Raw genomic sequence first — 26,775 nt, forward strand, 5'->3', positions numbered from 1 at the left:
TCAATTTAAGAATCAGTGCACAGCTAAGAACACTTTGGCGGTTTAGGAACACATTTCCCTGCGTTCATTAATCCGGCGGGTATCTTTCTTAGGGTTGGTCTTATGAAGTTCGTTCATTTAAGAAGACACTGAAGAAAATGAGAATGAGGTTCCTTGAGGTCCATTTGTGTTTTTTTTTCATAATTGTTTTCAAAACCTACTTCTTGGTGGCTGTTTTTCATGGAAGAGATCACAAAGGTATTCTTATTTACATATTTTTTATTAAAAAAATAGGCACAAAATGTTTCCTCACAAAGTTCAAGTACGAAACAATTCTGTCAGTAGTTTGTGGTCTATTGTCTATAACAGACTATACAAAACTGCATGAGAAATTACAAAACTGTACTAAAAATATCAATTAAATAAATCTTTCAGCGACTGTAAAATACTAGCAAAAGACAGAAAGGAAAACTGGCAGGGAGAAGTGAGAGAAAGAGGAAAGGAGATGAAGAACATAACAGCACTTAAATAACAATTGCAGACTTAGCGCTGGGTAAGTGGAATGTCACTGTAATGTAAACTAAGCATTTTGATTCAAGTACATATTAGTAAGCAACCAATGAGCATTACCAACAACTCCAACAACATACATGGCAGTGCTAAACTGAACAAAACTAAATTTAAATACAATAAATACCTTTTCTGAGATTTATTTTGAGACTCAAACTATGATCCCAGAATAAGACACACACACACACACACACACACGTGCATACATACATACATACAGGCCCACTTCAGCACAGTTAACAAATAAACAATAAATAAGTTAATAAACAATAAATTAGCAATTTATCAATAAATAAGACAATAAATAAAAAAACAAAGACAAATTCAGCAGGTTTCAGATATATCCAGCCTTTTTAGAGCTCAGTTCTCTCTTTGATAATGACGGTCGGGTTGACGTCGCTGGTGGCAGCGTGAGCTGTGCTGGAGTTGATGGTGGCCGAGCTGGCCTCTTTCACATCAGGCACATTGAACGACGCCACGGGGCAGGGTCCTTTGACGTTGTTGCACACCAGTCGCTGCAGCGAGGCGCTGTTGACAATCTGGAAGCCCACCGGGCCACCGAACGTGCTGGGCTTCCAGTACTCCGGGGAACAGATGGGGTTACCCAGGAGGCCTTTCAGCGAGTAGGGGGCACCCATCTCCACCATGGTCTCCCCAAAGATTGCGTTGGTGCGGGGCTTCTCCACCATCAGGCCAGGGTACAGCTCCACGGCATCCACGTGGCCGTACATCTCCTCCAGCTGGGCCGCCATCTCGGTTTCACCTGGTGGGGAGGGACAAAAGAGTGAGTCAGTTAGTCTCACACAGTAACTCTATTTTCCCTGTTTCTATGGTATTGGGTTTCTTCATATCAATGCATTTGGCCCTCACTCCATTGTTCAGATGTTCTCTTGAAATATACAAAGATACTCTTCTAGAAATCAGAAGCAGCAAAAATGCAAGAAAACGACACATCCATGTGTACAAACAAACACACACACACACACACAAATAATAAAAAATAGAGACCCTTGGTTAAGGTGAATCAGCTTACATTTACTTGCATGAATCACCTTGCCTTCTCCCTGAGCCAAGGCCGACTTGAGCAAACCCCCTCAGTTTACAGTAGCACTTACAAGATTGCCTCAAGACACAACACAGCTTGTGCTTAAGTAAAACACCCACATACACACACACACACAGCTGTCCGTACCCTCCTCCATCGGGTAGGAGAAGAAGAGAGCGAGGGAGACTGACTTCACTTCCCTGACACAGTTTACATTTACCTCACTGTGTTGATTTAAATCTATGCTTGAGGCAAAACAACTTGAGAAGGAATGCAGTCTGTATAAATTGCTCCTGAAGAGCTAGCCCACTGCAAACTGACTGACTACGGCTACTACTGCTTATGAATGGCTTGCTGAGTGATTTAAACTGCTGCTTACAGGCAGTTTCACTCGTTTATTCTAAGATTCAAAACCATGAAAATGAACTAGAGGTCGTTCACTCAATTAGAGAGTGAGAGAAAGAGAAGGAGAACGAGAGAGAGAGAGAGTTGTTCACTCATTTAGAGAGTGAGAGAAAGAGAGGAAGAAAGAGAGAGAGAGAGAGAGAGAGAAAGAGAACGAGAGTTGTTGTAGTGTTTTGATTCTGCTCACCTGTAAGATCCTCAAAGGAGGAATAGGGACTCATGTTGAAACGCTTCCTGTAGGCATTGAGAGACTGGTAGCGCATCTGACGGCTGTTCTCAATGGACTTGATGGCTACCATCAAGAGAGCGGGAGGTAAGTTTTTACCACCGGCCACCTGAGGACCAAACACATTACACACACAGGTTAACCATGGCTCCAACATCCAATGCACTGAGCTAAAAACATAACTTCTCAGTCGTACAATAGAAATCAATGAAAGCCAAAAAACGGCAATGTGTTCAGGCATTACAAGTTCTTAACCCTTGACCTGTGCCTCCCGTTGTAATAGAAGTTTAGCGGAGATGGCTTACCCTGCCTGCGATCTGGTGGGTGAAGGAGTCCACCAGGTGGTTGATGCCGTGGTCGACGACAATGGAGGTGTTGAAGACAAACTGCTTGTAGGAGTAGACTTCCTCCTGGATGTGGAAGTCCTCGGGCATGAGCGGATGCCAGTGGTAGAGCGTGTTGAACTCGGAGGCGATGCGGTTCTGGTACTGGAACTGTGAGTTGAAGAGCAGCTCTGGGTCAAACTTCAGCTTGAAGAAGTAGCCACTAAGATGCTGCACGTAGTCCTCGATCACGATCTTGATGGTCTCACCTGATCAGAAATATAAATTGAGAGAGTGATAAGAATGCTAGCAGATTTGATGACTCATACTTTAAAGACTTCTAAATTCGCCCAGAAAAAAACATACCATCCTGTGTTAAACTTTAATGAAGAACTTTGCTGAAACTTAAATGGGGAAATGAAAATACTTTTTTTCTGAGACGTGTTTGTTTCCCCAAACACTAAACACACCCATAAGTCTATGTGGCCCCACACATAAAGGTCAACAGAGGTTTGACACACATCAGCTTCCACCGAAACCTCTTTCACACGTCCTTCTCACAACCTAAATGTGAGCGCTAACACAGGTCAGGCACACTGTGGTTTTTCTAAGTTCCTTAAACCTGCGCTAACCAATGTGAGGCCTTGTAGTGTCTGTGGCTGAATGTGTGTATTAGTATGTGTGCCTGTTTGTATGTTCATGAGAGGGTATGTGTGTGTGTGTGTGTGTGTGTGTGTGTGTGTGTGTGTGTGTGTGTTCCCTCACCGATGAGAATGAGACGTGTGGTCTGGAAGAGTCTCTCATCGTCCCAGTGAGGATGGACCTCTTGGAGCACCTCACACACACGGTTGTGCTCACGCAGCCAGATAGTGGCGTACATCATCAGGCCAGGCACCAGGCCGAACGCCTCGTGGCCGACAGCGAAACGCCGAGACTCGGGCACGTGAGGTGGGTAGTGCATGTCCACACCAACTTCGCTGACCAGGGGAGGGTACACTTCACCATCTAACACCTGAAGCAGGGAGAGGAGAGGTAGAAAGAAAAGATAAGCAAACGATAAAACACTTATACACTAATACACATACACTATTAGGGAAATCATTTAGTCCCATCTGTTGTCATTTAGTCTCAAGCTAGGACTGGTATATGAATCACACATGTAATTCTGAACTCACCTGATACTTCATCTTGCCATCCTTAAGCAGTCTCAGCTTGTTTTGCCTCTGTAGGTCTTCCCCATAGATGTGACTCAAGTCCACCTGTAGAAAAACAGAAAAAACAAACACAACCACATTTACATTTCTGTTCCTGCCCCCAACAAAAATCAAATGCTTTTCCAAATAATGGAGGACCTCAGGATGAGACTCAAGATTGTCAGGATCCTATGACCCACCATCAGTGGACTCTTACTCACCCCATGGTTGATGGCGCGTGTGAAGGCTGGCCCTTTCTTCATGTCGGTTTTGAAGAACTGGTGCGTGAAGTGCTGGGCGAAGAAGGCGAACATGAGGCTGGAGCCCTGTGGGTCGGGAATGAAGTGCCTCCTCAGCAGCAGCTTCTCCGCCAGCTGCTTGGCGTCGGGCAGCTGCTTCTTACCTACAACCAGGAAGCATTGTGTTCACTTCAACTGTTCCCGCACATAATTAGCGCAATGACAAATTATAGTATCACAGGCAAGAGTCACCTCAAACTGAAACTAAAGTTACACAAATGGACAGGAAAAGAAAACCCGTTAGCGTTTGTTTTGGCAGTTATCTCTAAATGTGTTGTATCTAGTGGTTACGTATGAAAGAATCTCTGAAGCGCTGATGCTCTGAGCTCTCTGAGTTTGTGCCTTACTTTTGTGTGTAAAAAAAGGAGAAACAGGTTTCTGCTTCATAGCCCCTTGGGCTGGATTTCATTTTAGAGCTCACTGGTTTGCACCATAGTGTGCTGTCATATGGTGACATATACGTGGTAATCTCTCAAAAATCTGAAAAAACGAGTTTAGGGAGATGTCAAGAGAGCGAGAGCGACTTACCCACAGCTCCCATAGGTGTTGGGCAATCCAGTGGTACTGGAGGGAGGGTGCGTGTGAAGTAGGTAAGGTTGGAGTAAGCCTCCCAGTTCTTGTAGTCATAGTCCGAATTATATGTGGGGGGACTTTCAATCAAATGTGCCCGAGCTGGGGAAAAAATTCAACATCATTAAATATTTATATTTCTTAAAGTTATAATTGAAAGTAATTTATTCGTAGTTTTTACATTATTGAGATAAGAAATACTTACATGTTAGGACGTAACGCATGATGCCATCCCGCAAGAATGAAATTTTGTTGATGATGTTCCATAGTCCTCTGAAGTGGGTGAGGATGTAGTGCACTGTGTTAGGGGCCGGCTTCAGATTCACTTTCAACCAGGTGAATAATTCGGCTGTAGGAGATACATTTCCTGTTAAATGCTGTATCGAAAAAATATTCCGATTCTCTCATACTCCATGTTCCCAGACAAAGATTATGCCACTTACGATTAGTGCAGTTCTGGCCGTAGAAACCTGTCCTTGTACAGTCGCAGTCATAGGCACCGCTGCTTAGTGCTGTACACACGCCGCGGTTCTGACAAGGTTGCGAACAGCAGGGATTTCCTATCAAATAAAATAGAGATATCTTAACTTTGCCCCCGTCTCCCACTCTTAACTTGGAACTATTTAGTTTAGTCTATGTTTAATAAGAAAAGTGGGCCTAATATTGGCTAGGCCAAAGTAAACAAATATCAAAATAGGCTATGAAAGATAGGCAACCATGGAAGCTTGCAATATATAGCTTACAAAATTCTAACTATATCTTAAAATATCTATACATAAATCCAGCTTTTCCTGATAGACTATAAAGTTCGCTTACCTTCCCCACATAACACCAACGTCAGGTGTAAGAGCAACAGAATCGCTATAGATCTAATCATTCCAGTATCGTGTGATTCGGCGTAGTAGTACGAGTTCTTGATGTACCTCGCTTCTCGTCTCTTGGACTTTCTTCGTTAGGGTGAAAGAACCTTCCCACTTTATATATGCTGCCAAGCTGACTGAACCCACCTCTGAGTCGTCATTGGCCTGACTCATAAAAAAAAAAGTAAAAAAAAGTCGGCAGGGTCTGTCGGGTCGACAATTAAATGCTTTAACTATTACGTAGAGCTGTTAAGCGTTATGTTATAATACATACTAATATTTCATTTCATATTAATATTTAGTCTGCTACAGGCCTACTGTATAGGCTAAAAGTAGGCATATTACCTCACAGCCACGCAACAACAATAATAATAATAATAATAATAAGCTAAACTTTTTTCAATAATGTTAAACTTTAAAATGTTTAACTTTAAACTTTAAAAATATCCTTTATATGTTTTGCTCTTTAGTCACAATAACTCAGTGGAGAACAACGACAGGCTTTACCTTGCATTAAGGTATTTGTTTCCAACTTAAGGCTATCAGAAGCCTTTTATATGGTATAAATGGCCCAGACACAAATCTGACACACTTTCTGAATTTGTCCCTGACAGTTTTAGTACTAGAAGAAAAACTAAAATATTTAAGTAGGCATTTAACTGATCTAAGTAGGCATTTAACAGAACAGCCTAAGATTTCCTTTAGAGCCTATGTGCTACTGCCCTCTACTGGACAGGTTAAGTGCTTTTCGCCGTGATGAGGCGGGCGAACGACTGTCGCGACTGGCGAATACTTACTGTGTTACATCTTGGTAATACCCAGACGTAGGCTATTCTTGGTAGGCGTCTTCCATCTGTGACAAGGCCAGGCCGTGGTGGTACAACTTTTAGATACATCGGGGCGATCCAGTTTTGTTTTACTTTTTCATTTTGAGAGGTTTTCAAATATTTCAGAGTTTTTGAACTGCGGCTTGGCTTGGTACTAGGAAGCAAAATGAAAGCGCCTCCTTTCTCCGGACTTTAGTAGAGTCTAGTGCCTTTACTCCAAAGGAATGTGATTGCTAACTTTTTCTTCAGGGCAAATTACCTAAATCAGGTAAGTGTTCGGACGACTTTGGCTTTAGTGACTTTTCTGTGGCAGTGGGTTAAGTTTTATTAATCTATTGCCAGCACTGTTTGTGTTCGAGAGGATTCAGTTCAAGGCATAAAAAGTGGGCATAGTTAGACCTGTAGTTGTGGACGCACAGTGTCAGTTTTCGCAACTGCGGTAACAAATGTTGCACTAGCTTGTCCTAGTTGTCCTTCCAGAGCTTCTAAAGTTTGTGCGGCTTGTGTCGATCAATCCCATGCGTTCAGTTTGGAGTGTAGGGAAACACAAGGTAAGCTACCGTGCCTTGATTTGTAAAGGGAAACAGTTTTATATCCAAACCTAAGCTATTCCATTTGGCTTCAGCTCATTGAGTGTGAGCGTGCCAGACGTCTATCGTCTATAGCTGTGTTGTCCGTCACTCGTAACAGCTGAATTTTCTATTTTTTAGTCCACCTGTCGTCATAGGTCAACCAACATTACAATAACCATTATTTTCATCACCCAGTTATGCAGACAACAGCACATCAATAGAATTGAGTAGCTCCCTTTGCAGCATTTCTCCTTAAAGTATGTTTGACTATAACTTAGACCGAACCGGGGTTATAGGAAGCTTTGTTGGGTAAACCTGCCAGGCTATTCAGGAACTCGCCGTGAGCAACACGTGAAGAAGAAGAATTAGGCGGAAAACAAATCAAAAACAGGAGACGCTCCATACACACCAATAAATTACCTAACACCACGAATGGACCTAAGAGGTACAAATGCCTGTCCCTCTAGCTGTACCCTATCAGGGTATGAGCACTGTACCTTTATCATTGGTACATATTTGTACCTTCGTCTCTGTACCTCTAGAATTACATTTTGCACCCCTTGTGACAACAATGTACCTTTATGTCCTGGTATAAAAATGTAGCCATTGGAAAGGTACAAACTCGGTACCTAATGAGGTACAACTGGAGCAAAATAATACACTTCAATTCAGAGGCAAAAACATTTACAGTTATTCACCTAAATGTATTTAAAGAACTAACAACACATTTTAACAAATACAATGTTGTACATATTCTCATTGCTTTTTATTTTCCATTGACATAACTCATAGTCCCTTTCTTTATAAAAGTGAAGTGTAAAAGTTCACATCATCTCTTGCTGGGGTGGAGGACAACTTGAAATCATCCACATAATGACAGCTCTTTTTGAGTATGGAACTTTCTGTGTTTTCATGATTCACTCTGATCACTAGACATAACGCTTGAAGTGGTGTCTTGTAAAGGTGCAAGATAATGAAGCATTGTTAAAGAATCAGGCCTTAAATGTGAAAATCAAGTAATAAACATGTAAAAACTATTCAGGTAGAGTTTGTAGGGCGCAATCACTAATCTTTCCACTAAAACGTTTTTTTTTATCATTTCAACCTCTTTAGAGGCCTAGGATGGCAAGGTAGGAAGGTCATTCATGATATGGATGTTGCAGTCAGGGGTGGAGCTTGCCTTTACATTCTTGGGTGCCAATAGTGGGTGTTCTATTTACAAACACACCTTCCGGTCCCTGATAGTCTAGAGCAGAGGGTACAAAGAAAAGTAAGCCATTTCTAGATCACAGCTGTCCCAGTGAGGTCATGTTTAGTTTAGTTTGTTGGGATATTAATTAATTTATCCACTAATTCAAAAATAGTGAATTATATACAGTAAGATCAACATTTTCAGTATGGTTATTAAGTCCATCTGTTAGAGCGTGTCTTTATTTTCTGCTAACATGATAAACTCATTGTCACGATTCGTAAGGCAGAGACCCAATTGCAGACCATATGTAGGGAAGAATTCAGGATTTATTCCAAAAGGTTAACGCACAGAAGATCCAAGGCAAAAACGAACAAAAAAAACTGATGAACCGAACACTGGCAAAGCAACAATACAAAAAGCAAGGCAGAGCAGGAAAGCATGAAAGCACACAGCTAATTGGCACAGAACTCTCACCATGCTAGTATGACGAACCAACATGGAACAAAGGACAGACTGAACTTAAATAACAGAGGGGGCACTAGACAAGGTGAATTAACAAGACACAGGAGGTACCAATCAGGGAAACAAACAGGGTACAGATTGGGAACAGGTGAGGGTCAAAACCAGGAAGTCGCAGAGGGCAGGTGGGGGCGGAGTCTCAGGACAAAGACAGGAAACACATGGCCGGACAAGACAAACACAACAAGCACATGACAACATAAACAAACAGGAAAAAGCACATGTCAGGAATCAGGTAACACAAACAGAAAACAGAGAAGGATCCTGACACTCATATGCTATGGCACACGCAGGCTGTAGCCATAGTCATGCCAAGCGCAATTAGCCACTGAACTGTGGGCATAGGATAGGTGAAGACACAAAACCGATTACATTTTCAACACATTAATTGTACAAATACATTGCATTTACAAACTGCATTAAAATGACAATACATTTGTCAATAAATGCATTAACTTAGACATACAACTGATTGATGGATTCTTTAAAAGTTAGTAACTCGCACTTACAGTAGGTACATTCCTGCACTTTTTTATTTCTTATGTAAAGTAGTATTTATTTATTGTTACACTAGGTCTCTATTGCTCGTAGCTTGATTGTTCTCACCTTTGTACTGTACGTCGCTTTGGATAAAAGCGTCTCCTAAATGACTAAATGTAAATGTATATGTAAAAGGCTAACAGCTTGTATTTGATTTCACATTGAAAGTGACCATGCTATAGACTTATTCTGAGACAACACGTTGGCGTTTCATTCTAGTGATCTTGTTGACCGCCTGATCCAAATCAATTTTTGCAGCTTTCTCTTTTGATAAAAAGTTGTGCAAGTTGCAAGATGCTCCTCGCCCTTGATGGCATGCAAAAGGTTTTTAATAGTTTAAGGCAACTGAAGAAACATTCTGCCTGTGCACTACTCACAGAAATTGTGAGGGGCAGCCAGTTTTGGGAATGCCCAATCCATGTCGTTGGCTATAAGAAACGCTAAAACATGACCAGTGGAAAGCTCATCCATCCAGATTTCTGCACATTTTGCGACAGGAGAACATTGTGAAAATCGAGCTTTCGTTGTTTGTTTACAGGTCGAAGAACCTGTGTTTGTGTGTGTTAGAAGGACATATCAATTAAAATCTTTAATTAAAAAACACCAAATACTGTCTTAAACATGTTTGTTAAACACATCTTTCAACGGGATTATACTAGCTAATACTGCTGACTCCACAATTGATTTCTCCTAGCACTGGGACTTGACTGTCGGGGCGCTAAACTGGTGAGAGGCGACAGATAACAAAGATAGCTGCAGGAGTAGAACATATACACTTTACTCACATGGACCAACTGCATTTGATTAGAAGACAAACCAAAGTGTTGCAAATGTTTTGATACCTGGGATGCTGAAAGTAGACTGGGCAAAACCCCAAAACTATGTGAACAACTGTGGGAAAGAGCGGTAGAGAGATGAATATGTAAAAACCTATAAACAATTGTTTTACTAAATCTAGTAAAAAAAGACGGGTTGTACAAGAAACTACAGGAAAGACACACAACTGATGAGTTAATGACTTGAAAGAGGACAACTTGGTGTTGGAATAGATACAATTGTGACAAACAAATGGGGAAACAGTTGATTGACAGACTGTGATTGAGTAATCATAAGGGTCCTTAATGAGAGGGGAGAAAAATAACAACATTTTAAAAAGGCAAAAGTTGCAAAGAAAGTTTACAAAGTTAGCAAGATACATCAACTTAACTGACTGCAAAATAAAGTTTGACAATAACAGTTCTATAAAACCACCTGTAAAACTTGAGAATGCCTAAAAGACTGAAGTCATTCCTGAAGACGATCAGCTTACGACAGCTAGCTAGCTTGCTAGTTAAAACTTAGCCATGTGAATGGTTGAGGCATATACTTGAACATTAGAGAAACAGAAAAACAAGACTGAAGCCAAAGCCCTTATAACTCTTACTTATTTATGTTTATCACACTTAGTTAGGTAGCCAGCTATCTATGCTGCAAGGCAGCTAACGTTATATAGTTAGTCAATCTAGTCAATTCACCTTATCTGTAGCAAGTAACATTAACCTTAAATGTCACAGGCTTACAGCAAATGTATTGACAATAAAAAACAAATCTACTGGGTCCAACTTTATCTTATCAAAACTTTCTCTGTTAACACTGACAAAGCACTCAATTTGAATTCTCCTTCCCTGCGCCTGCAGCTGGTCCAAGTCCAACCGAAACTTTTCAACTGTCAAGCATTTGTGACACGATGCAGTTTGATGTAAATGAAACAAAGGTCCACACTATCACCTTAAGGACCATTTCTGTATCTTACAGGATACTTTTGTGACAGCTGTACCCGTGGGTACAGAAATGATAGGCCTACACCTATTTCTCTGTGTGTAGGTGGACAACGGACAGGCAGGTGCCGAATAGTTTGTAAAGGTTTTTGGTAGGTTCATTCGAGTTGATGGTAGTCTGTCATAAAATGAATGAATATGTACCACAAATCAGAGTTAACCTCTGCAATTTTGCTATTCCTGTATGGTCTAGGCTACTCTGCAGCTGGCACTGCAGTTCTAGCGCGTGGCTAAAACCAGTCTGGCCGACAGTAGAGGATCTAGGTACGGCCGACATGGCCAGCCGAATGGTGACATTTGCGCGATTGTGTTGCGATCGCTCATTTGCACGTCACGTCAGTGATATCATGTCAACGTGTGGGCCAATTAAGCTTGTCAGAGTGGGCGCCCTGATTCTAGTTTGGGAGCAAAGCAGGCTACTGTCTGGGAAGGTCTGCACTCAGAGGTATGGGGGGCGGAGGTGGGTTGATCTCAGGTCTCCCCACGGGAAGCCCGAGGTAGGGGGAGTGGGGGAATCTATCAAATAGCGCTGAGGGGAGTGGGGGGGGTTCACCCAGGGCACCAGGCGAGCTAGAACCGCCACTGCTGGCCAAAAACCTTTTTTGGACTCGTCCCGTGCACTACGTGACCGGTCGCACAAATGCACAAAAACGCTGGACATAGTGCGAACGTGCGTGAAGGCGCAGGGACAACACGCTTTGTTAAACAACAGAAGGCTCCAACTCAGCTGTCTTTCCGCTCTTGGTCAGTGGGCATCATTCTGTGCTATCGGCTCTCTCTTTCTCTCTTTCTCACACACACACACGTACGCACGTACGCACGCACTCTGCCTCTTTCTCTCTTGTGTGTGTGCGTGAGAGAGAGAGAGGGCTTGCATGTAACCTCCATATCAGCAGGGGTGGATTTAGTGATGGGGGATTAAGGCGAGGACAAGAGTCTGGCCCTCAAACACCTGTACAGGGGCGCAACTACACATTTATGAAGGGGTATGCACCATCAATGTTGGCAATGGGAAGGGGACATGTTATGTATTTGGTCATTGCTTGTGTTAGTCTTATCTGTTGTTATTGTTGGAAGGAATTGTTGGAAGGTGTTTTATTAGCCTGGTTCAAATTTAAGGTTGCCTTATGACACTCAGTAGCCAAACAGTAGAATGATAATATATAGCCCCTATAACTGCAATCTAATGATGATGAACACAATAAGATCTTTAACCGTAGTAGTGAGGAAAATATTAAGTAATGTGGGGGGAAAAATGAGCTGAGACACTCATTAATTAGGCACTCTGATGCCACTTTAGCGTATGTATATTTAAAAGACATAATTAATAATGAAATGAACTGACCTCATACACCTTGTCTCAGGGTGGTTGTGTGTTGATTACTGTTAACGAAAATTCATGGCAGATTCTAGTTATCATAACCTTGCCAAGAGTTGAAAAAGAAGATATGCGTTGAGTATAATACTGTGTTTTTGTGTGTTTCTCATTGCAGGCTATGTGTTTGTGACTACAGATTGTGAAAATATCCAGAGGAGTTCTTCAAATTTCAGAGGCACACTAAGGAGTGGACATTTGTGGAGCTAAAGCTGTCTGGACCTCAGCCATGTCATCCATAGACCCCTACCAGTACATCATTGTGAGTTCTGCTGCAAAGCCACATTTAGATTAGCTGTAATAATCCACACTACTATGTAGATTAAGTCAGAAGATACACCTGCATAGCAACACAGCCCGTTACCAGGTCATTATTTGTCTGCTTTTATAAATGATAAAATGTATTTTCAAGAAAGCGCAAGAGTTAGCAATTTATTTGGACTGACTAGAAATATTCATTACCACCAGCATGTCAGTGTGTCAGTTAAAATGGCGGTAACACACCAAGGACACAGGTCCATTTGCCATCAAGTGGTAAAATCCCACTGATGCACCTCAAGTAATACAAAGGCAGATGAATACCCATGAATCGACTGACTGTACTTTGTTAATGGAATGTGACCAGACAGAGGAAAGAGAGACATCAGACCATAAACTGTCTTATCAGTCTGTCCATGTGCGTGTGGTTGCCCACTCAGCGTGAGAAGATTTTCACATGTTGTAGTGGTGGATCTCACACGCACAAAGTGAAATGTGGATCAGTGTCAAAATGTGCATGTGACAATTGTGTTATACACCCTTATGTACACGAATTACATGCCGGTAATGTAATCTCACTGCAATTGATCATTTTTCTTCTCCTCTATCCAACTTGTACTAGACCACAGTCTAGTTTCTAGTCAGAGTTTTCTGCTGTATGCCTCAAATACAGCACCAGGGCTTAGTTTAGCCTCCAGCCTTCTCAGAGTTGTCCCTTGACAACCGGACAGATTTGAATTGACAGTAAAAGCTAAAGCCAGGATTCACCCCAATGCATGTGAAAACAAACGTAATGTATATTCTGGGTCACACAGTCCACTGTATGTTCATCTCAGACATCTTCCCAAACAAGTATCAGCTAAAGCGCCTATCATGGCCTTGGCACTAGGCCGTGTGCAGTGTGTGTCAGTTTAGGAGTACTCCAACAGACTGTGCTGTGAATTATGGACAAGTGATTAAGAATAGTGGAAGTGCTTGAAATTGCAGACCTCGGAAATAGTGTGCAGTGTGTCTGCACTTGTGTCTTGTGGTAGTTGCAGATGCAGATGTTATCAGAGAAATTACCGCAACTAGAATTGAAAAAGGTCAACATCTGACACCATCCCCCTCCTATCTCCCCTCTCTATCTGTCTCTCTGACTACTTATGTTCACATTTAAGATTATGCGCAGACACAACACCAGGAATGTTAATGATGACCCTGTGCATTTCATAGGTTCATAGAAAGTTTTGACTTCAGCGTTCTCTTGCCTGGTCTGATAAGGGATTAGTGTCAAAACCAGGCTTAATGCAGGTCCCAACACACAGGGCCTTCAGCACTGTTCACTATCAAGCTTGAGATTCGAGACACATTGTCTGCTTTGTGGGACAGTAGTTTTGTGGGGGGATTCCCTCATTGCAAAATTCATCCATCGAAAAGCATGTGGCTTTCCTGAGAAACCAGGTAATCTGTCAGTACTACTATAAATACACTTTTAACACACTACAATTATCAAAACCTGCATGATAGTTTCATATGAAACATGTTTGTTCCTGGAAGAAGAGCAGTGGTATTTTTCTAGGTAACATTGATGTTTACTTTCAGACCTGGCCAAATAAAGTGTGTATTATAGTCATTCCACACCCAGCAACTGTCTCTGATGACGGTCATGATTGCCTAGCATCCATAGCACTGTTATGATGCCACACACATTGTCTGGCAATTATTACACTTCCTCTTCCTGGTTTGTCCTGAGTCTGAGTTGAGAAATTGTTTTCTTTGTGCTTGTTTGTCTGGAAGGCCCCTGACAGTTCTTTGAAGCCATGTGCCCACGGTAACTTTGAGAACTTTGCAGACAAAACTGTAAATGATGCAAACAGTTGCTTTTCGGACCTGGCATAGACAGCTGTCATCGTCATTAGTCGTTCTTCCTGATGTATTGGTTATTGGTTGTAACCAAGTATTGGTTGTCTGATTTCAAATGGCAAGTCCTAATGCAACCTAGGGTAGAAGTGCTGCAATATAGGAGTCTCATCTGTCCTGTCTAATATGCTACTCTGTGTATACAGACCTCCTTCTTGCCATGGAACATGCCCCCCACCCCCACCCCCACCCCCTTTCTCCCCATCACCACCTGTCTTTCCTCTCGGTTTGTAATACACAAGGGTGCCTCCAAGCAGGGTGCGATTTGTAAAAAAAACAGGGGGGGATGTTTTTTTTTTTATCATGAAAAAACAAGCAATAAATAGGCCTAATTCTTTTCAAGTTAACGGTAGGCCCTATTAGCTTACATTTTGAACAGTTGAACATTTAATGCAAACTAAAATATATAAAATACATGAAATATTATTTATTTTTCAAACCAGAGGGGGGGGGGGAATCCCTCCATCCCCCCCAACAAATCGCACCCTGCTTACAAGGCCTTATTGCATGGCCCCTGCCTGTGAAGTGATTCCTTCAGGATGCCTTGCGAGGCGTTTCAGGTCCAGAGACCTTGCCAAACGTGCTTTGTGTGTCAGCTCATCCTGCAGAGTCAAGAGACCTGAACTGGTGACACTAAAGAATCTCACAGCCACACACTCCCACATGTTACCTGTGTGCTTTATGTTGCAGGTGGAGCAGCAGTACTCTCACAAGTACAAAGTGACAGTGTTGCGGGCTGAGAATGTCACCAAAGGAGCAATTGGTGACCTCTGTAAGTTTGTGTTCATCATTTGTGTGTGTTTGTGTGTGTGTGTGTGTGTGTGTATGTGCGGGTACATTTGTTCGTGTGTGTGTGTGCGTGCATCTGTGTGTGTTTGTTTGTGTGTGTGTGCACACCTCTGTGTTTCAAATCCAAACAACTCAAAAGTCAACTGCAACTTCTGCAATTGCCGCAGAAGGTGCTTGTGTGCTCTTATACTGTAACCTTTTTGCCCGAAGCAAGCTCTTGTGGTGCATGCCTTCATACATGTGTGTGTGTGTGTGTGTGTATTTGTCATTCCAGTGGACACCCCGGACCCCTACTTGGAGCTGTTTATCCCCACAGCTCCAGAGAGCAGGAAGAGGACCCGACACATAGACAACAACATCAACCCAGAGTGGAACGAGACGTTTACCTTCATCCTGGACCCCAACCAGGAGAATATTCTAAAGGTCAGTAGACAGACACACTGGTATAGCCATAGACAGACACACTGGTATAGACAGATACACTGGTATAGCCATAGACAGACACACTGGTATAGCCATAGACAGATACACTGGTATAGCCATAGCCATAGACAGACACACTGGTATAGCCATAGACGGGAAGACACTGAAGCCCCCAGTATATAATTTAAGCTGCGGCAGCAGTTTTTTTTTACCCTGGAAGTCAGATCTTTAATAGTCATTCATCAAACCTCATAAACATAAATATGTAGAGGTTGGAGTTCGGTTGAAAAGTTAGCTGTTTGACTGTGCCGATACCACTGTAATTACTAGTCTGTCTGGATAAATATATGAAAAGGACACACATGAATGATGTGATGTGATATTGATGGTGATATATTTTGTTTGTGTGTGTGTGTTTTTAGATACTTGCTTTTTGTGCAGACACACCCTCGGTGTAAGATGAATAAGCCATGTGTAATGTGATGCCTGTATGAAGAGCTTTTGATACAAATTACACAGAGATGAGAGTTTGTTGAATTCAACAACACTGAGCTTCACGGAACTCAATAGAAATGAAACGAATCGACATCAATTCAATAACATTTATGTGATGTGAATTAAAGTGGTTTAAAATGAATTGATGTGAAGTGAAATCAAGTGAATGGCCATTCTCACTGCCAGATCACTCTGATGGATGCCAACTACGTGATGGACGAGACTCTGGGCACAGTCACATATGACATCTCCAAACTCAAAGTGGGACAGATCGAGACAGTGCCTTTCCCCATTGGCAAGGTGAGTTGTGATGGTCCACGATGTTCTCCGAACAAGAGGGTGACGGCTTGTAGAAGTGTCATTGTCACTAAATAATTATTTTACGGTACACCCCAAACCTTTCCCCTGCATTTTGCCTCAGTAAGGCGTTGAGGAATGGCAAAATCTTTGTCACATTGCAAAATTCCTTGGCATGCCATGGCACACTGTAATAGCCATATAGCCATCTTTCTTGTATGGATTATTCCTGTCAGTGTGACCACAGTTTTCCATGCAGGTCAGGCCATAGAATCGGGCGTCACCCGCGCAGGGTGTAAACAAGCCTAGTCACCTTGGAAATATCATAAGCGGAGAATCTAGGTGGAGGACTGTGGTGTTTTAGTAGGAAATGAGTCATTCATTCACATTAAAAAGAGGAGCCACCTGTACTGCATATTGTTGAGGTGAAGGTATTGTGAGGAAAACATTAGCATTTAAAGTTTCCCCAGCACTTTATATTACTTTAGCATAATTTTTTTTTTCAATTGACAGACAACCAAAGTGTACCTGGAGATGTCACTGGAAGTCTGGTAAGCATCTGTACATCTTTACACTGTGGTCATTATGAATTTAGCAGGAAGCATTTGCCATGTGAAGTAATTTAGCTTACTCTCCTTTAATTGTGCGACTGACAGCAGCATGCACTGGAAAAAAGCATTTGCTAACAGACCTGGTGCTGTTATGATATTTTCCCCCTCGAGATGAAAATCTAGTGGCCCGCTGTATCAGACATAGACCTTGTGATCGGATGAGTCAGTGGAGCCAGACTGGAATCAGGCTGGTCGTCAATTATGTGACAGTGAGAAGGCTGCACCGCAGGTCATCCTTTGAGGTTCACCACAGTTCAGAGCTGTAGATTTTCTCATGCATCACCCCAAGAGAAGAGAGACTATGCCAAACTGGGTGTGAGAAAGAGATGAAAACTCAGTGTATGATGCTTCTGTAGTATTTCACATCAGATTCTGAAGAAACCCCAACCCTACTGACCTGCTGCCAGGTCTGCAAGTATTGGAAGTGGCAGGTATTTCATTCAGTAGATGACCGAACATTAGTCATGTTACTTTCTGGCAGTTATAAGGTGTGTCAAAAGTGGATCAGAGATACCCATGACATAGATCCCTTGATTTATGTCTTGGTTTTCCGTAGCAATGCATTAGAAGCATTCCTTTTGGATTTAGATCTTCTGAGACACCATTACACAAAAATACACAAACACACACACGCACGCACAGAAATGTTCAGTTTGTTTGGCTAGCCATCAGTAGTAAGTAAGTAGTTTTTGACATGTAGTTGCTGTTTCTCTTTATATTTTTATATATCCACTTGGTGAAATATCAATTCAAGAGTTTACTTATCAAAGCATAGCTTGACAATCAGATGGGGCGAAGCACATTCATGGTATGAACACATGCACCAAATGGGAGTACGTTATGAAGCCTCGGTCTCATCTTGTCACCTAACACACCTAAATCTAAGCCTTCTTGCGCCCCTCTCCTCGGCAGCTCAGACCTGGACCTGCGCTTCAGCCTGGCTTTGTGCGATAAGGAGAAGCTGTTCCGACAGACGCGCCGGGAAAAGGTGATGCTGGGGATCAAGAAGCTGCTGGACGGCGAGAAACCTCGCTACCTGCCCAGCTCACCGCAAGAGGTATCCCCCCCCCCCCCCCACACACACACACATCTAAACAATGAGGTTCAGCTCGGGTCAAGGATTAATATGCCTCAACAGGGATACAGGAATGTTAGATGTTGCATCAACATAGCAATGGGAACAAGACCTTGAACAACTGGGCCAGTACATCATGATGGGAAGTGCAGAGAATTGTATTGGCTGATGCTGTATTGATCATCTATGTGGCTTATTAAGGGACAGTTTCCTGACAGACCATACTGCAGTGTAACTCCTCTGCACTTAGCAAGAACTGCATCTCCCCCCCCCCCCCCAGCTTTCCAGGAACTGAACCAGGCCATGCCAGTACATGCTGCAGTTTCAAGGCAGCACTAATCTTACAGCAGGCCATCGGCCGCAAAGCAGGGGCGCAGCGCGTGTGAAAGCGATAATACGACAGCAGCGTTCCTGTAATGAAGAGCGCTGGTGGTTGACCGGAGGCACCATCACTGGACTGACCTCAGCTTTTGCATATCTGGCAGGCCCTGTGCTCTTCCTGTTAGGCTGAGAGAGAGAGAGAGAGAGAGAGAGAGAGAGAGAGAGAGAGAGAGAGAGAGAGAGAGAGAGAGCGAGAGAGAGAGAGCGAGAGAGAGAGAGAGAGAGAGAGAGAGAACTGCTGAGTCAATGAGGGACGTTGAACATTCAGAATGTGATACTCTCTTTTACTCTCAGTTCCCCTTACCCTTGTTCTGTGCTATTTTCGTACATGAAAACACATACCCCCAATCACACAGACACACACACAATCTCACACACACACACACAATCTCACACACACACACACACACACACACACACACACACACACACACACACACACACACACACACACACACACACTCTCTCTCTCTCACACACACACACACACACACACACACACACACACACACACACACACACACAGAAACACTAAAGTTCATGCAGACAGAGAACACATATATACACATTATAGAAACACATAGATACAGAGAGAATCCCTCAGTAGTCATTTAAGTGAACACTGCCCGAGTCAAAGCAAAGTAGCACTGAGTCATTGTCGTACACTTAGAATGACCTAAAATCACCAAGATCTTCACCTAGAAACTGTTTCCTCAAGTGCTGGCTGATTTGGTTTTGTTTCTCTGTTTAAGTCAACAAAGGTTTAATATATAACTTACTGCAGAACAGATGCACTGTCGGGAACAGCTACAGTAGGGTATTACAATCGATGCAGACTAATCAATGATCAAGCTTATGATGCAGTAATTAATGTCACATTAGGCATTGGGTTACTCCAGATGAATGTAGTGAATATCTAAAGAAGCACATCTTTGGTGAATGTGATGAATACCTTCATTCAGAATCACACAATGAATAAAAACGTGTTGACAATGCAACTGCAGCAGAAAGGTGTATTGAAGATCTTGAAAGTTAGAGTCAGGCGAAAGGCAATAGAGACTAACACTTTCCTGTTAGACCAGTTAGGTGCAATAGCGATGTTCAAAAGCCTGGGCAATAGATGGTTCACACGCTTTATCTGCACAGGAAATTATGTAACGACTACCCTTTTATAGGGAGGAAGTGACTACATTTGCAGGAGGTGATGCAATGAGTGACCTTTGCCCCCTCAGGTGCCAGTGATTGCTGTGGTGGGCTCGGGCGGGGGCTTCAGGGCCATGGTGGGCTTCTCTGGGGTGATGAAGGCCCTGTACGAGTCCGGTGTGCTGGACTGCACCACCTACATAGCCGGCCTCTCTGGCTCCACCTGGTGAGCTCTGTCTGTCTGTCTGTCTGTCTGTCTGTCTGTCTGTCTGTCTGTCTGTCTGTCTGTCTGTCTGTCTGTCTGTCTGCCCGCCTGCCTGCTGCCTGGCTCTTCTGTGTGTTGTCTTCTCTAAACTCTCACTTCCCAGTCTCATCGACTGATCATTTCCGTTTCTCTTTTCTCTTTATGCTGTCATGTTTTCCTTCCTCTTACTCTTGTTCTCCATGTTTGACCCCCCACGCACACCTCTCTTCATTTCTCCAGGGGATGCATGCCAAGTTGAGTAAGAAGATCTCCCATGAAACTTTCACTCCTTGCAGAACTGCGAGATCGGACTATATCATGTTACATGTCCCTCTTTTTTCTTTTCCTTCAGTGTGTAAAGATTAATGTCAGCACAGCCAGTCTGCTTTCCTTGTGTAGTGAAGATCTGGGCAGGTATACTCCTGCGAAGTCGGCTTTGCGCAATGCGGACACTGACGTGTGCGTGGGTGTCTTATTCGTTTTTTCTGCTGTTGCAGACACATCTCAGCGCACAAGCTCAATCGCTTGGTCAATAGTTTGTGGTCTTAATCGCTAGGTCTATAGTTTTCTGACTATAACCACTTACTCCTCTATCTAAATGCTATGATTTAGCTCTGGTTCACTGCAGCATGAAATTAAAACTGTGCCGCACACAGACATTGTCCGTGGGAGAATATTTGCTGCAGGACCAAAGTTGTGCAACATCCTTTTTGACCAGATTATATCCTCCTTTGTACGAGTTGGAGCTCAGCTTCACTGTACTAGAAGTATTTGTCTTCAGCTCCTGCTCCTGCTCCTGTCTTTAGTTAGATTATATATGGAGACTCTACTGTTCATAAAGCTGCAGAACACTTCCTGTAACTTCCTGTTCCTTGTTGCATAATCTGTTGGCGTTGGCATATCTTTAAAAACAACATGGATATAAAATGTTCCAAGCACAGTGCCCAGTGAAGCATGGACCGTTGTAGTGTCCTTTCAGAGAAGGTGCATTTTCAAAACCAAGTACTCTAATCTTGGTTGCAGCTGAAATCATTTTCTGCTTTGGTGTGTGGAGGGGGAACCAGGGACAGAGTAGACCTGGGCTCTTATCCAGAGCCCACAGACACAGCAGGGGAGAGCAGAGAAGCCCGCTTGCTTCTACATTTGTCTGTTTGCCTGCCTGCCTGCCTGCCTGTTTGGGAACCAAACAACCAGTTTCTCTTTCAATCTGTCTCTCTGTCAATCTATCTTTCTATCTATAAGCCAATCAACCAACAAACCAACAACCAACCAGCAAATGAACCAATTAACCAACGAGTTGATGTGTCAGTGAACGAATCTGTTGGTCTGCCTGCCTGTCTCTCTGTCTGTCTGTCTGTCTGTCGCCGTATACGGCGTGTATTTATGTGTGTATTTATGTGTGTGTGTGTGTGTGTGTGTGTGTGATCCTAATCTGGTGCTCTCCCACCCTCTCTCTCTCTCTCTCTGTCAGGTACATGTCGACGCTGTACTCTCACCCTGAGTTCCCCAACATGGGCCCGGAGCAGATCAACCAGGAGCTGATGCGCAGTGTGAGCAGCAGCCCGCTGCGCCTGCTGCTGCCCCAGCACCTCACCCACTACATCCAGGCGCTGTGGACCAAGAAGGCCATGGGCCAGCCCGTCACCTTCGCCGACATCTTTGGCATGCTCATCGGCGAGACGCTCATCCCCGCAGTGAGAAAACAGAGTTCAAAGATGTTTTAACTCTTTCTCTCTCTCTTTCTCTCTCTCTCTCTCTCTCTCTCTCTCTCTCTCTTTCACTCTCTCTGTCTCTCTATATGAGTAGCCTTTACTTGATATTTAGTGTGTTTGAGCCTCTATATTTCCCCATCTTGAGCCTGAGTGTTAATCTTTCTTTCACTCCAGCCACCCTTGTATTTGTTTTTCTCATGTGCCCCTGCTCAGCCTCTCGTGTTCCTCTTTGGCACAGTAGGGTTTCCTTAGTGTTGCCCATGGCGATGGCATGCTGTCACACTTTGTTTTCATAACCATCGCTCCTCGCTGTTCTGCTGTGTTCTGCACGAGCGTGCCCTGGCCTAATGTTCTCCCTCTCTGTGTTCTGCTGTGTTCTGCTGTGTTCTGCACGAGCGTGCCCTGGCCTAATGTTCTCCCTCTCTGTGTTCTGCTGTGTTCTGCTGTGTTCTGCATGAGCGTGCCCTGGCCTAATGTTCTCCCTCTTTGTCCTCTCCTATGGCTCCACTTCTCCTCCATCCCCCTCTTTTTTATTTTCTCTTCTCTCGTTATTTTCTCAGAGCTGCTTGCTTGTTGTGTTTTTTTTTCTCTGTGAAAACAATCCCCTTCATTGTCTGAGTATTAATGTCTCTCTCTTCTCATCGCTTTACTCTGTCATTCCTCCCTTTCTCTTTCTCTCTCTCTCTTTCTCACTCTCTCTCATCAGAGAATGGACACTAAGTTGAGCAAGATGCAGGAGAAGGTGGATGATGCGCAGTGCCCCCTCCCCCTCTTCACCTGCTTGCATGTCAAACCTGATGTGTCCGAGCTCATGTTTGCAGGTGTGTGTACGTGCTTGTGTGTGTGTGTGTGTGTGTGTGTTTGTTTGTGTATGTGTGCATTTATTTGCATACGAAATACACAGACACACAATACTGCACGGGTTCTGAGCCTTCTTTGGTGTCACGGTGGCTCAGTGGTTCTCCCGAAACCCATTTGCATCCTCTGAGGAGAAGGAGGAAACAGGAACGTTTCTGGAAAGTTTCTGGTCTCAGTTCAAGGCAGATAATTGTATTCAAAGTATTTTTACTATTATTATTAAGTACTATCGTTATGAGTAGTATTTGGACTATTATTATTTTTGAGTAGTATATAGTGTTTGGAAAGATGAAAATAAATTTTGGAGAAATACCAATTATGTTTTGGAAAAGGTACAGTGTTTTTTTTAATGAAGGTTTATGAGGTAACTCAAAAGTGCTTTCCTAAAAGTGCTGACATACATGTGTAGTCAAGTTTTGCATGCAGTTTGCCTGTTGCTAAAAAGAAGCAGGAACCCTGATATGTGATGAGGAAGTCTGATTAGAGCATTCTTAATATTTGGTTGGTAATATCTCCATCTCTTTGTTTGTTGGGCAATGTGTGTATGTACATGTGAGTGTGTGTGCGCGCGTGGATTTTGGACTCTGCATTTTGACAAGGACAGCCTGTCCTTTTCCTCCTCAAACAAAGAGAACACAAAGGTCACAGGGGTCCGTTAGATGATACTGTATAGGCAGCCTCCTTTCCTTTATAGTCAGTCATTCTCGGAAGGTGACAGGCGTGTGCTTTCGAACGTCATTCATCTCACCTCTCCCCTGCATTCGCACCAGCACTCTCTTGTCAGGCAGAAATGCCATGGTGTCAAAGACAATACCATTCTTGTGGAAGTGCTCTTTAAAAGCCGCTCATCAGGACCCTTTTTCTTCAGGGCCTTTTCCTTTCTTAATCCTTTCAAGAGGACACAGAGTAGAGAGGCCCATTAATGCCAAGGCTGGAGGGACTGTCAGAGAACATAGTCCAAACACACACCTCAAGGGTATTTGATGAAGCTGTGAAGCCTTGCGTGATAAAGTTGACAATGCTCACTTGTCCAGGTAAATGCACTATATTGTGGAGGCTTACACAAGTATGTGCTGATGCATACTGTCACCAGGGGACATAGACAGCGTAAATCTAAAGCCTTCACGGGTTTTACGAGTGTTCCTCGAAAGGCGTTTCATTTTGCCGTGACGAGAACGTTTTGATGATCACGTGCACTGTAGTTTAGCTTGATTGTAAAGATTTGTTTTTACAGTGTGATTTGTATTGCCATGTAGTTGTTTTCTGATATACACTCAGTAAATGTATGACGGTAAGGTTTAATAGGTCAGTGGGCTACAGGCCTGTAGTATAGCGTGTGAGAGATCACTACTGTTTTAGGGACATGTGTATTCATAGTCTGTAACAGACTTCGCATGAAAGCTGCAATTTGGAATTTCAGTTTGTGAAATAGGGTTTTGCCTGCCTTATTTGCATTCATAACAGTGGTCGAGTGATCTAAATTGTGTACAGGTAGAGTACAAGCTATGCTCAAAAACAACAACATGTAGACTAGTCATATCATTTAATATTCTTTGCTTTATGGTGCATACCTCCGAATGGCACGCAAATATTTATTCACTTCCGAAAATACGTCTTCAATACGTATGTATTATTGCGTCATGGGGTGTGCGAGTGTTTGCACCACTTTGGACGCAAGAGGTATTCCCTGGAATGTGTATAATGGAAAAAAATCAAGCTCTGTGGTCGGCTTTGATTGTCATTCTCACTCATGTTTCACCGGAACGGAACGAGTTCTGTTGCCTTCTTTGCGTCTTGGTGGCTGAAGGTATGCCCGGCGCTCCTGGCTGTGTACCCACAGGTATCTCCCTCATGCGTCGCCACCGGACACCACAGAGGATTACGCTGAAGGGGTGTGAGTGAGTCACCGAGGCAGTGTTTACATACCACTCTCAGCGTCCCCATTCACAGGGAGAAAATAGCTCATATTGACCCCGTTCATTCAAATGACGCCCACGTTCAGGCTAACAATAGTCTAATGTGGAATTTGTGGAGTCAGATGAGACCTGCCCATGCATTGTGTGTGTGGGGTGTGTGTGTGTGTGTGTGTGTGTGTGTGTGTGTGGGTGTGTGTGTGTGTGTGGGGGGGGGTGTGTGTGTGTGTGGGTGTGTGTGTGTGTGATTGTGTGTGTGTGTGTGTGTGTGTGTGTGTGTGTGTGTGTGTGTGTGTGTGTGTGTGTGTGTGTGTGTGTGTGTGTGTGTGTGTGTGTGTGTGTGTGTGTGTGTGTATGTCCTGTGTGCTAATTTGTTTATTAGGTTACTATGTCGTTAGTTTGGAAGTTTGTGGCTGTGTATATTCTGTGAGTCTGTTTTTGCGTGCTTTACTCACTTTACTCATGCGCTTGTTTGTTCATTGTCAGATTGGGTAGAGTTTAGTCCCTATGAGATTGGCATGGCCAAATATGGGACCTTCATGACACCTGACCTCTTCGGCAGCAAGTTCTTCATGGGAACTGTAGTGAAGAAGTATGAGGAGAACCCACTACATTTCCTCATGGGTATGTTATACACGCTCTCAAAACGTACAGAATACCCCCATATGTAATTACACATAAGGACGAACACCAATGCATGCGCACGGGTTCACACACATACACACGCACAAGCACATCCAATTTCACACACAGGCACCCACATTCGCACTCACACACAACCAGACATGCATGCACAAATAAACACACCCTGACGGACATTTCTTAATATAAGTAATTTATAAAGTGGATGATTAGATCCCATTCTGAAGTTTATTTCTCTCTGCAGGAGTGTGGGGTAGTGCCTTCTCTATTCTCTTCAACAGGGTGCTGGGTGTCAAGGACTCAGGACAAAGGCAAAGTACTATGGAGGAGGAACTGGGTAAGTGTTGGTAGCCCCGTCGGTAGCCCCTTTAGTTTACGGGGGCACTGCCTATCTCTACAACATTGAAAGGAACATAATTCTGTATTCATGAGGACTATTTTATCCAGTGTAACTAATGGCTCAGGAGAGGTATAGTATTTCAGCAGTATGTATAGAAAGCTTCTTGAGAATCAGACTCAAACAGAAGTTGACACCTGGCTCTACTACTGTCGGTCTAACCAGAACAGTGATTCAGATTTCAAACACCAATCCTATAATTTTCCCACTGTGTTGTGTGGTGCTGTGGATTATGACTAAGTGTGCAGTTATGTCCAGACTAAATGCCACAGATGAGAGAATTAACAGCAGAGGTATTTGAGTTCGGTTCTCAAGCCTCTCCAGTGTCTGGGGAACACCTCTCCTTGCTGGGTGATTGACAGCTGGGCAAACTGGCCAAACCATGTGGGCTGAAAATAGTCCCTATTTAACATGACAGTCATACTGAATGAATGTGTGTGTGTGTGTGTGTGTGTGTGTTTTTGCAGTAGGGCTCCCTTGATTGTTTCTTGTGGAATGAATTGTTTTGCGCACTGATTAATGTTATTGCATTTCCAACTAAGAACTCCTAAAATAAACACTTGTGTGTGTGTGTTTGTGTGTGTGTAAGAGAGAGAGAGAGAGAGAGAGAGAGAGAGAGAGAGAGAAAATAATTACATCTTGTAAGGAATTGATGTGTCAGGTACTGCAAACGATAATTTGATTGCGGTTCTTTTGTTGTCACGGCGAATAAACTGAGGATTAGACTGTCAAATCTACACACCCACGAGCAGCCACACACATTCTTAGTATTCTCTTAAACACACAGTGTAAGAATTTGATATGCAGTGAATTGTGTGTGTGTGTGTACGTGAGTACATATGTGTGCATATGCCATGACCATGATGTGTGTGAGTATGGTATATACGGCATGTTCACACATAGTTTGCATCTGTACCACAGAACAGATTAGGCCTGCTGACTTCTTGGGGGCGGACAGCATGGACAATGACGAGGAGCCACACAAAGGTACAGAGAGTTGGAGCACTACAGGAAACTCTGTGGCTGGATCACATGCCACAGATGAATGGAGCTTTGTTGTACCTGTTCCACTGCTTCTCCACCAAATGCCTGGTGTGGTCTTGTTGGACATACTTTTGCACAATGTTATCTGATTATAACTATACATTTGTCAAAATTTCGCCTTTTACACCACACTCTCTCACTGGCATGGCCTTTAGAGGAATTTGGCAACTGAGGTTGACAAGTTGTCAATTTGGAGAATGGAAAACTTTTAGATAGGAATTTCTCTTTCAGAACTCTCAAGTACTCACAAAGTGATCACTGAGGAGAATCAGATGAGAG

At 43.2% G+C, this 26,775-nt stretch overlaps 2 protein-coding genes across 3 annotated transcripts in view; one reads left to right on the top strand and one right to left on the bottom strand.

Moving 5' to 3' along the window:
* Positions 1 to 240: 240 nt before the first annotated feature.
* On the bottom strand, positions 241 to 5,839 carry ptgs2b (prostaglandin-endoperoxide synthase 2b). The gene is made up of 10 exons (XM_031575344.2): positions 5,427 to 5,839; positions 5,054 to 5,170; positions 4,816 to 4,959; positions 4,569 to 4,712; positions 3,963 to 4,144; positions 3,724 to 3,807; positions 3,314 to 3,560; positions 2,531 to 2,817; positions 2,187 to 2,334; positions 241 to 1,312 (listed from the first exon to the last, which is right to left on the bottom strand). The coding sequence occupies exons 1-10, from the start codon at positions 5,485 to 5,487 to the stop codon at positions 903 to 905; spliced, it is 1,824 nt and encodes a 607-aa protein (XP_031431204.1). The 5' UTR covers positions 5,488 to 5,839; the 3' UTR covers positions 241 to 902.
* Positions 5,840 to 6,230: 391 nt separating this feature from the next.
* The window catches only part of pla2g4ab (phospholipase A2, group IVAb (cytosolic, calcium-dependent)), a 28,473-nt gene continuing 7,928 nt past the window's right edge, over positions 6,231 to 26,775 (top strand). The window contains exons 1-13 of one of the 2 annotated variants that reach the window (XM_031575343.2): positions 6,231 to 6,565; positions 12,431 to 12,574; positions 15,163 to 15,244; positions 15,536 to 15,684; positions 16,366 to 16,479; positions 16,990 to 17,027; positions 18,000 to 18,144; positions 19,776 to 19,912; positions 21,402 to 21,624; positions 22,349 to 22,463; positions 24,900 to 25,037; positions 25,300 to 25,392; positions 26,374 to 26,439. In XM_031575343.2, coding sequence (XP_031431203.1) covers positions 12,542 to 12,574; positions 15,163 to 15,244; positions 15,536 to 15,684; positions 16,366 to 16,479; positions 16,990 to 17,027; positions 18,000 to 18,144; positions 19,776 to 19,912; positions 21,402 to 21,624; positions 22,349 to 22,463; positions 24,900 to 25,037; positions 25,300 to 25,392; positions 26,374 to 26,439 — 1,333 coding nt within the window. In that variant the 5' untranslated portion in view covers positions 6,231 to 6,565; positions 12,431 to 12,541. The remainder of the gene's footprint in view (positions 6,566 to 12,430; positions 12,575 to 15,162; positions 15,245 to 15,535; positions 15,685 to 16,365; positions 16,480 to 16,989; positions 17,028 to 17,999; positions 18,145 to 19,775; positions 19,913 to 21,401; positions 21,625 to 22,348; positions 22,464 to 24,899; positions 25,038 to 25,299; positions 25,393 to 26,373; positions 26,440 to 26,775) is intronic. The other variant, XM_012839509.3, reaches the window with a different exon arrangement.

The sequence above is a fragment of the Clupea harengus genome, chromosome 10 (assembly GCF_900700415.2).
Source record: "Clupea harengus chromosome 10, Ch_v2.0.2, whole genome shotgun sequence".
Lineage (NCBI taxonomy): Eukaryota > Metazoa > Chordata > Actinopteri > Clupeiformes > Clupeidae > Clupea > Clupea harengus.